Here is an 11,310-nt window from a genome sequence, read left to right as displayed (position 1 = left end):
GTTTTTTCACAATTGCAAACATTTAAATAAATTGTAAACAATTCATCACAGCAAGCGATTCGTCTTTGAAAACAGTACCGCACTGTTTCAAGCTGACCGCTTGCGCAACGTCTTCATCTTCGTCTTCGTCTTTGCTTGCACTGTGATCACTTTCATATGCTTACTACTGCACTGTTTTTCGTCTTCGGTTTCGTCTTCATCTTCGTCTTCGGCTTCGCTTCCACTCTGTTTGCAACCTAAGTGTTGTCGCATTGTTGTAAATATGCCTCTAATTGTTGTTGCTGTTTTATGTATGGACTGTGCTCAGTGCTTTTGGTGGTATGGTAGCATAAGTTTATGAGGTGAGCTACTAGTTTCTTTTGTTTTGCAATATTTTTTTTTTTAATATTTGTATACATAGTTATTTCTTTTATTTTCTTTGTTGTTGTTGTTTTTTGTTTTAATTTCACTCTTTTGACTCGTCTAATAATTTGCGCCGCTCTTATGCGTCAAATACAGAAAATATGCGCCAGCAGCGTAGGCCAAAAAGTTGAAACAACCAAAAACTCCGGCCGCAATATTCGAACCATAAGCCCATGTACTCGGATAACCAGACCATTTGGCCAATTGCACTACGAAGGCAATGAAATACAGGAGCGCGCATATCGCAGTGTTGAGCAATTCCTGCAAAAAGAAAGTAAAACGAAAGGGGAATAAGTGAAAAATTGGTTGCGATTTGTGTTTTTAGTTTTTTTTTATGCTAAATCAAGAACGTATTTTCGATAATGTTATATACAGGGTGGTCCCAATGGACAAAAACTTAGACCGTATGGTGTATAATAAAGTAAAAAAAAAAAACATTTAGTGTTCTGTACAGAGACTAAATATAAATATAGTTTATTTGAAGAAATCAAAAAGGCATTGGGAAAAGTAGTCGTACTGCATTTTCGACAATATCTTGAGAATCCTTTGCTATTGTACCCTGCGTTCTCCTCGTGAAAAAACTTGACTTTCATTATTCTGAGCAAGAAACGCGGAATAAGTTTTGCTTTTTGAAGACACACATTTTTAGAGGAATCAAAAATCCAAAAAATTTTCAAGATTTTCCTTTGACTTTTTTGAGATTTTTCACGAATTTTCTGGACTTTAAGGAAAGTCTCGCATTTTTCTTTTCGGGATATTTACAAAAACTTTCGGCATTTGTTCGGCACTTTTTTGAATTCCTCGCGTTTTAGCTATCGGAATATTTTTGTATTATTTCACATTTTAATTTCCGTTATTATTTTTTCGACTTTTCGAAAGTTTTTCGAGATTTTGCGATTTCTTTGGGACTTCTCACAAGTTTTCGAGTCTTGTTGATGATATTTTTATTGTTTTTCGGGATTTTTTAAGTTTTATCTTTTCAAATCTTCTGAGATTTTATTTTAACTTTTCTGTATTTTTTCGTTTTGTCTTTTTTTTTGATACTTCGAAAGTTTTGGAATTTTTTTAAACATTTTGGAGCTTTTCGGGTATTTTGGTTGATTTTAAGCTTTTTTATTTTCTTACAGGATTTTGCGGAATTCCCTCGAAACCTTTCGAAAATTTTTTAAGGTCTTTGCGAAGCTTTTTGAATGTCTACATTTTCCCGAATTTTTCCGGATTGCACAGAATTTTTTCCAAACTCCTCGTTTTTTTATTTATCGAAATCTTTTGGGATTATTGGAATTTTGTCGCGATACTTGATAATTTTTTGCTCTTTATTTTGTTGGGGTTTTCGAAATTATTTTGTTGTTTTTTTTAGTTTTGGTGATTGTTTGGAATTTAATAGAGGGTTTATGGCATTTTTTAGGGGAATCTTTAAGTTGCTTTTCGCGATCTTTTGAACTGTTCAGAGTTTTTCAGAATTTTTGCACCTTCCTATATTTTTTCGTTTTCTTCGGGATATTTCAAAACTTTTTTCGATATTTTTGAAATTTTCAAATATTTTCGAATTTTTCTGAATTTCTTGGAATATTTTTCGCTGCTTTTTTTCTGTTTTAATGGCATACGCGATTTTATGGAATTCCTTCGGGACTTTTCGTAAATTTTCTTTAAGTTCTTCTAGGGATTTTTCTCAAGATCTTTCGGGATTGATCGAGACTTTTTCGGAGCTTTTCTAATGAAATTAAATATTTCGATTTTCTTCGAGATCATAAGACATTTTTCCTTGTTTTGTGGGATTGTTCAGGTTTCTTCATGTTTTACTTTTCGAGGTATTGTAGAGACTTTTGGCCTTGTTGTGGTTTTTTTATGTTTTACGCTTTTTATTTTTTAGAATTTTTCGAAGCTATGTTTCAGGACTTATTCATGATTTTTTGCTGTTTTATTTCTCGATACTTTTCGGTATTTTTTTTGGTGTTTCCAGTGCTCTACGAATTTGTTTTTTTTTTCTTTTTTTGTTAAGAATATTCAAGTTTTTTTTTACTTTTCGAGACTTCATCTTCTTTCTGATTATTGTTTTTGGGATGTATTCGAAGTCTTTTGGGATTTCTTGAACTTTTCCAGATTTTTCGGAACGTTTACGATTTTTGCGCTCTTTTCTTTGAAGCTCTGTTATGCATACTTGGCGTTGTCACATAAGGAATCTGTTAAATGAGCTTTGCGTTTAAGCGGTTACCCAAAGCACAGCATTACATATGTATGTAGAAGTCTGTTCAGTGCAGTGCAAAGTATGCATAGCTGAGCTATTACTGTTCGAATTTTTTTTAAGGTTTTTTGGGATTATTTCGGGTTTTTTTGGGATTTATCAGGTCGTTTTCAGGGTTTTTCTAAGCTATGTGACTATATGAATTCTCGAAATTCCACGATTTTTCTTTTATTTGGAATTGTTTAGACTTGTGGGTATTCCTCGTATTTTACTTTTCGGGTTAATTTTTGGGACGCATTCCAGTCCAGGGATTTTTCGAATTTTTTTCTTGTTTATGATGAGTTTTTCTATATTTTTCGCAACTCTTTTTTATTACTGTTTGCTTTTTAATTTCTTGAATAATTTTTTCGGAATTTTTCGAGACTGGTCGGGATTGTTTCTCTATCGATTTTTATATATTTCGTAGTTTCTTTCTGTTGTATTTTCCTTCGGGATTTTATAGCATCCTTTCGTAACTTATTCGGATTTTTCAAGTATTTCGCAGCTTTTTCCGAGGGCTTTCGGCATTAATCAGGTCTTTTTCAGGTATTTTCGTGCTTTGCTGAGAACTCTCCGGACTTCTTTTTTCGTGTGTTTCCAAAATTTCGGTGTCAAAAGTACATTTCGATATTAACTTAGCGATATCAGCTGTAAGAGTCAGTTCTGTTCTATTGTAGGAGCAGGAAGGCCTCTGAGAATTTTGAAATAAAATCCTTGGAAAATTCATAAATCTCGTATGATGTAAATTATTGTTTTAAGCTTTTTTGTAAGGGTGTATGTATCTTAGATTAAACTAATAGAATATTGAAAAAAATTCGAAATATAGCATATATGTATATATGTACAAGTATATATTTTTCTTAAGAACCTTGGAAAAACGTATTAATCTGACCCACCCTTTATAATATGTATTGGTATACACATATGTGTGTATTTACATATTAAGTATGAGTTGCTTTCTTTAACTTACTGTGAATATCCAATTGACGGCAACATTCAAAGCTTCACGTATACCCAAAAGATAAGCGAAAATCCATAAAATTGTCGCAATGAACGAGATTACAACCACGAATAGGAAGAATGACGTGGCAGCGATGTAGGCGGGTGATCCACAGGCCATGCAAATAATGCCGAGCACCTGTAATGAAAAATGAAAGTAAACATAAATGATTAAGCAATAGTCGGAATAAAATGTGTAAAAAAAAGAAAGACACTAAAAGATAATACCAATAACGAGCAACTAAACTGATATTGATTAAATAATATTGATAGTTCAGATAAGGCGTATAGGAAAGTGAAAGGAATCACTGAATGCATTTAGTGTTCTATAGCTTAGCTATCAATTTATTTTTTATCAGCGTGGACCTAATAAATCATTAGCTGTAGTCACGCTAGCTTAGATGGCTTAATTCCTCTTATTGCCAAAAATACCTAAATGTGCATACAAATTAGAGATGGGCGCGGAATATCGGGACCCGCAGGATGCACGGTACTGATTTCAAAATGGCTAAAAATTTTGCGTTCGGGACGGCAGAAAAATCCTTTCCCGACACTCCCGGCGGAATCGGGATTGACATTTTGTCACGTGCCCATTTCTAATACAAATATATTGCCAGTACACTTTTCAGCTGATTTGTGTATATATTACATTCATCATTGTGGCTTTACGCAACTTAACAAATTTAGAGTCAAACAACGAAGAATCGAACAAAGGAATAGTAAATAAGAAATAAAAAATGTATTGCTTAATAAGGTTTAACAATTATCGAAGCCGGTGTGGTGATAAGATAAGATTATGGAAGTAAACATACATACATATATGCATTGTACCTATTGTAGATACTTTTGTGGCGTTTGGTAGTATGAGGGAAACTGAAAGTGTTTGTTGAAGTAGGTGTTCTGTTAGTAAAGCACTAAGAAAGTAAATGCATTAGCAAAGTAAGAAAGGTAACAACTGTCTATATATGTACGTTCACATATCGTGAGTATGTATATGTATAATGAATAAGGGTCATTCCATGTAAAAGAGGGAAAAGACATAAATTTAAATATGCCCTAATTATCTCTATTTCAGTAGAAACCTCTTTTTAATTTTAGTGTAATAATGTGCAAGTTTCAAGTGGCTAAAAATTACCGTAAATTTTTTTGAATATTTTTTTTGCCGAACGTGTTGCGCGAGCACTTAAAAGGGGAAAATTATAAGTAAAATGGTAAATGGGGTACGAAAAATTGAGGTACTTAGGCGGGTTGGGTAAATAAGTGGGGAAGGTACTTAAGAGAGGGATTTTCTTCAGATTACATTAAAATATTCACGGTGCCCAAAAATGTTGGTGACTTAAGCGGGTTAGGCACTTAAGCGGGGGGTACTTAAGCGGGTTTCACTGTAAGTGAATTTTGGAAGAAACCAAGTCCGACTAAATACGTAGATATATTTGGTACAGCATACATACAAAAACAATCAAGTTTTTCATACATTTTTTATGGGGATAAACACTTTTTCGTAGAAATGGTGTAGAATTCTTGAAAATCAATATATTTTCGATTGGAAAACTCTATTTCTCTTCAGAAGACCTACAGTAATAATATCCAGTTATTTATTTTATTTTGCAATTTTATTTTGGAATTTTAATACTAGCGACTTTGCATTGCATTTTTGAGGTTTTTTTGGGGTTATTGATTTTCAAGAATTCTATTTCATTTCTACGAAAAAGTGTTTTTCCACATATAAAATACACCCTAATGTGCACACACACATACATATGTACAGCTATAAACATTCTAAGGGTTCAAACAAATAGATACTAGCTTTATTTTAAAGCAATTGGAAATCCCAAAACTAACAACAATAAAACAAATTAGCATTTAAATTGTCGACATATTGTTTGCACAATAAAAAAGTAAATAAACTAGTGACAATGCATTAGCAGGGCGAATGGCGTGGTCACATTTCGGTTTTACACCCAGCAATGCAAGATATTAAATACCTATGTATGTGTGTACTTGTTCATGTTTATATGTACATATGAATGTAAGTGCACATTATTTACGCGATTTAACAGGTATTTAGTAAGCTCGTTCCGCAAGAAAACCGAGATAAAAGTTAAGAAAACAAGCAAATAATGAAAAGACTGGTCGACACTTAAGCGAACAAAGGCATTAAAATAATCATGGCAAGAACAAATTTAGCCAATCATGCAGGCTGCAATAATCGTTTAAATAAGTGCAATTAAAGTAAAAATCATAAATATTTTAGATCAGGTTGGTCGAAAGAAATTACGTTGCGAAATGGTTTTATAATACAAATATTCCTCTGTGCGACGCTTAAGTTCTCTCGTTGTAAACGTCAAAGTATTAAAATTGTTTGCCTATCCTCTTCATTTGTGATTCACCGAAAGTGAAAGTATTATGACACAAAATTCATGAACGCGACAATTTTTCTCTCGTGATCACTCTTTAACCGACTTCAAAAAAAGGAGGAGGTTATTAGTTCGGTGTTAGGTGTTACCTCACAGGTGACCCCATACATTTGGTTTAAATCCGATCATTGAATCATGAAGAAATTAACGACAATCTTAAATTTTTATATCAGAATTGAAGTCGGTTTTGTTTTTTGCTTAAAACTTACTTGTTACAAATGCAATTGGAAAAGGCAGTGTTTTTTTCGGCAAAAAAGCAATTTATTTGTCAACATTTTCATGTTTAATGTAATTTGAGTTATTTAGTATCTATAGGGGTTTTTCAAATTGTTTATCCCTTCAAAAAATAATGATTCTTCAATTTACTCAAAATAGGGTTATTTCACTAATAACCCAAACCGCTTATCGTTGAGCCATTTATTCAGAATCATGGTTAATGGGAAGCTGAGGTTTTTGGCGTGCGATTTTTTTTTTAAGTTTAATTGAATCAACGAAATTGCCTGCTTTCATTGGCTTTCTCTAAATTGTTTACATAATATATTATTAACAGATGTGAGACGGCTTTGCAAAATCTGGTAGCCGGAATTAGCTATGCCATCAATAGGAAAGAATTCTTCTTGGGCATTTTTGTAGACATTGAGGGTGCCACCTTCGATAGCATGTGCAATTCTGCTTTACGGCATGGTGCCCTCAGCGTGGTTTGCTTTGCTATGGTGCCTGGTAATTGATTCTCTTCTTGTCACTCTGAATGACTCTGATATCTACGGTCAAGCCTATGCGGACATCTAGTCATTGGCCCCTCGCTGCCGGCTGCTTCCAGGAAAGCGCAGACAATACTGCGTTTGATTGACACTTGGTGTGATGGAAATGGGCTCACTGCTAACCCAACCAAAACTTTTATTGTGCACTTCACTAGAAGGAGAAGGTTGGATGGTCTCATTCCCTGCATACTTAAAGGAGTCACAATCCAGACTTCTCCCTAAGTGAAGTATCTAGGAGTAATTCTGGATATAAAACTATCGTGGAAATCTCACGTGGAACACAAGACCTCCAAAGCAAGGTGAAGGGGAAGGAGTTTACGTGTCTGCAGTGACAGCCAGGCACTAGCTAGCCCTCTAACTACATTCAAACTAGTCTGAGTGTTGTTTTGTGCCTGGTTCCGACAAAAATAAATAATAATAATAAACAGATTAGTGTTGCATTTAAATTTAGAAGTTAAGAAAGTCACTGACTTATTTAGCTGACACCCAACTAACTCCCTAATTACATAAAATTAAATGGAGCGCCGGGAACCTGTTCCGCCATCAGTACTTAATCTCAAACGCCGGTATGCCAGTTGGTTTTTTTGGACGTTTTTTTATCAGTTTTCATTTTTGCGGTCAACTACTTCTCGAAATTGCAAAAGTATAGTTAGAGGAACAATTTACGATATTTGTGCGAACGTGTGAAAATATTCAATACATTCAACTTTATTGGCAAGTTGCTGCTAATTTTTAGCCAACAACAACAACAACTACTCTTAAGCATTTGTCACGGCGCCTATGTCAAAAAACCTGTTGTGTCGCCAGACACTTTGTTACCTCGCTTCCCAGAAAGCCCCTCCCATCATACATACATATGTATGTAACGGGTGATTTTTTTGAGGTTAGGATTTTCATGCATTAGTATTTGACAGATCACGTGGGATTTCAGACATGGTGTCAAAGAGAAAGATGCTCAGTNATCGACAAATTTTGTTCAGCGATGAGGCTCATTTCTGGTTGAATGGCTTCGTAAATAAGCAAAATTGCCGCATTTGGAGTGAAGAGCAACCAGAAGCCGTTCAAGAACTGCCCATGCATCCCGAAAAATGCACTGTTTGGTGTGGTTTGTACGCTGGTGGAATCATTGGACCGTATTTTTTCAAAGATGCTGTTGGACGCAACGTTACGGTGAATGGCGATCGCTATCGTTCGATGCTAACAAACTTTTTGTTGCCAAAAATGGAAGAACTGAACTTGGTTGACATGTGGTTTCAACAAGATGGCGCTACATGCCACACAGCTCGCGATTCTATGGCCATTTTGAGGGAAAACTTCGGAGAACAATTCATCTCAAGAAATGGACCGGTAAGTTGGCCACCAAGATCATGCGATTTGACGCCTTTAGACTATTTTTTGTGGGGCTACGTCAAGTCTAAAGTCTACAGAAATAAGCCAGCAACTATTCCAGCTTTGGAAGACAACATTTCCGAAGAAATTCGGGCTATTCCGGCCGAAATGCTCGAAAAAGTTGCCCAAAATTGGACTTTCCGAATGGACCACCTAAGACGCAGCCGCGGTCAACATTTAAATGAAATTATCTTCAAAAAGTAAATGTCATGGACCAATCTAACGTTTCAAATAAAGAACCGATGAGATTTTGCAAATTTTATGCGTTTTTTTTAAAAAAAAAGTTATCAAGCTCTTAAAAAATCACCCGTTACATACATTTCGTTTCCTCTTGCCATGTACATAGCAGATATTACGTGTAGGTTGGTTTAAGCATATGAAACGTTTAAATGTGACCACAGGCATTTACCACACAAACGAGGTAGCCGTCAAACAAGTGTTGTCATTTCTAGGTCAGGCGGTTGCACGAAAATGAAAAAATTAAATAAATCCGAATAGTAAATTCCAAAAATAAAATATTCTTAACCAACACAATAAAAGAACCACTACATAGGAAACCAGAGCAGTGAGCCGCTTGATAAAGTGTGGAAAAAATTGTTACAAGAACTTTCTCAAAATAAATTTTTAGCTTAAAAGTTTACACAAAATTCCTTTTCCTTTGCATCTGCAATATTATCGGCATTTTTGCCTTTCCATGTCAGCTCCACCATGGCTTGGAATACCTGTCACCGTTACTCTCGATATAGAGCACAGACCCATAGAGTTTCCGCTATGTGTAAGCTAGGACTAAGTCTTGGGGTCGCCAGTACTCAGCCTTCTTTTCTAAGGTGAAACTTCTTTAAAATTTTGCTACCTAAAATTACACCTATTCCACTTCAGGATTAATCGGAAAAGTTACTATTTTAAGGTATGGGGAACAAAGTCGTCGAACCTTCTCCTTTTAGTGAAAAAGTGAAAAGCACTAAACTAGTAATTTTGGTTGGGTTAGCGGACAGCCCATTCTTACTACACCCAGTGTCAATCATATCCAGGGAAAACTGCTTTTGAGAGATGAATGCATTGTTTTGTAAAGATAAAATAGATAATTCCAGCCACTCTCAAAGTAAAACAATCAGTCGATCTGTACTCGATGCCACTTACATTATACACAAATCTAAATAATTTTAATCAAGTTTTGCGATCTCCATATTTTCTATACTTTTATTTACCTAAACCTTTTAACAACAATTTTTATAGCATAAGAAATGTTTAATTACAAGGTATAAAAAATTAAATTGTTATATGATTGAGTATATGTACTACTATAGAAAAGCTGAGTCAGCTAATTTGCGATAACAAACAGTCAACTGAATTCAGCTTAACTCAAGTCATTCATTCACTAACTTGATTACTTAAGTAAATAACTTGTAAACACTTACGTAATTCGATAAATATGTAAATAAGTACCTGTTTGGATATTTATTTGTGAGAACGCTTGAGAATAATTTAAATATTACACTCAATTTCATTAAGCAAAAGCTTTCCACTTCAGGGAAAAGTTTAAAAAAGGCGCAGTCAAGGCCGTTATTGATCGCGTGGGAATACACACATACGACTACAGCTGGTGTGAATACTCTCGTGATACATTTTGAGAAGTGCTTAATACTAAAGAAAAACTTGATTCTTAAGCAAGTTATATAATTGGGTATATGTTATTACCTCGTTACAATATTTTGCCAAAACAAGGTATGAACCGTATACTTCCCAAATAGGATCACAAATTTCATTTAATTTATAATCAAAAGTGTGGAAGAAGATGGTGCAGAGAACTAACACCCGCGGACTTTATTTCCAAAAAAAATTAAATAAAGCCCGCGGACATTATTTCCCTTTCAAAATGGAAGTAAGGTCCATCGACAAATGGCAACAATTCTCGCGGGCTTTGTTTCCAAAAAAAAGGAAATAAAGCCCGCAGGTGTTAATTCCCGGGGCGTTATTTCCCTGCACCGAAGAAGATGCCTTATAAAACTCATAACAAAATGTTTATTTACTTGCTGTTTACTGAAAAATAATTAACTATTTTTATGAAAGTGTTGAAGTTTTAGAAGATCCTCGAATTGCTCTGAGCTGCGAAGACAGACGAGAAGGTGACTTTCTGACTGAAAGCAGCTGAAGTCAAATAAATTTACCGCTTCTAATGGAAACTCAGACAAAAGGCCTCAAAATATCAAACATAAATACCCCTCAAAGACCCTTTTATTGCTTATTTTGCCGAATGTGTAGGTTTTCATGAATATTTGCTAAAAAATTTATTAAAAATACCTTTTTTTTTAATGGATATAAAAAAAATCTGATAAAAAATACTTAAAATTCATTCATCTACATACTATGTGTACATAAATATGTAATAAAAGTTCAAGCATCCAACTGTTGGCAAATAAGTACTATTTTTGTGGCATACAGTGTTATTGACTTATAAATACTAGTCTATTTGTGAGAATCAACATTTATTTAACCGCAAGCAATATGTATTCGTATGTACAAACTGCGGTCGAACTACGCAAAACTATCGACTAACATGAAGTGTCACATTTTTGTTCACATAATCAAAAATTCACATGAATTGATTCATGTATGTATCTACAAATGTCTCTAGATACACTAAAATATTTAAATACAAGACAGATGTGTACATATATATTTCTGATCAATATTTTTAGAAACTGTGGTAGATGGATTGATTATATCCAAGGCTTCGGAGCAACGTTTTTCTTTTTTCATCGCTCCGCTCCGGTATTTTATTTCGCTCCGAGCTCCACTCTTGCTCCACTCCCGCTCCCAATAAAAAAAAACGTTTTTCTATTTCTTCTTATTTATTTATTTACTTATCGCGCCCTAACCGCTAAAAAAGACGACGTTTTTTTTTTGAAAATTTTCTGTTTGATGCAGAAATGGAGCAACTAGTGCTCTAGTAAAACTTTTACATCCAAAAGAAAATTACCCAATTGCTAAGTAAATTAGAATGGAAATTTATTTAACACCGATGTTTACAGTGGCAAAAACTAATAATTTAAGTAAATTTATTAACTGAACATTTTTTTTGAGCTTGAGACCGCTATTATTGAAAATTTTTGCGGAA

The 11,310-nt window shown here is 34.3% G+C and overlaps 1 protein-coding gene across 6 annotated transcripts in view; it reads right to left on the bottom strand.

The window, feature by feature from the left end:
• Nucleotides 1-309: 309 nt before the first annotated feature.
• LOC108368276 (CKLF-like MARVEL transmembrane domain-containing protein 4) overlaps nucleotides 310-11,310 on the bottom strand; it is a 37,977-nt gene continuing 26,976 nt past the window's right edge. For all 6 annotated transcript variants that reach the window (XM_017623107.1, XM_017623110.1, XM_017623109.1 and 3 more), the window contains exons 3-4: nucleotides 3,597-3,764; nucleotides 310-663 (exon numbers count right to left, since the gene is read on the bottom strand). In XM_017623107.1, the coding sequence (XP_017478596.1) occupies nucleotides 463-663; nucleotides 3,597-3,764 (369 nt within the window). In that variant the 3' untranslated portion in view covers nucleotides 310-462. The remainder of the gene's footprint in view (nucleotides 664-3,596; nucleotides 3,765-11,310) is intronic.

This window comes from Rhagoletis zephyria, unplaced genomic scaffold (genome assembly GCF_001687245.7).
Source record: "Rhagoletis zephyria isolate East Lansing unplaced genomic scaffold, Rhagoletis_zephyria_1.1 Rzeph_scaffold_03044, whole genome shotgun sequence".
Lineage (NCBI taxonomy): Eukaryota > Metazoa > Arthropoda > Insecta > Diptera > Tephritidae > Rhagoletis > Rhagoletis zephyria.
This window is presented reverse-complemented; position numbering and strand designations above follow the sequence as displayed.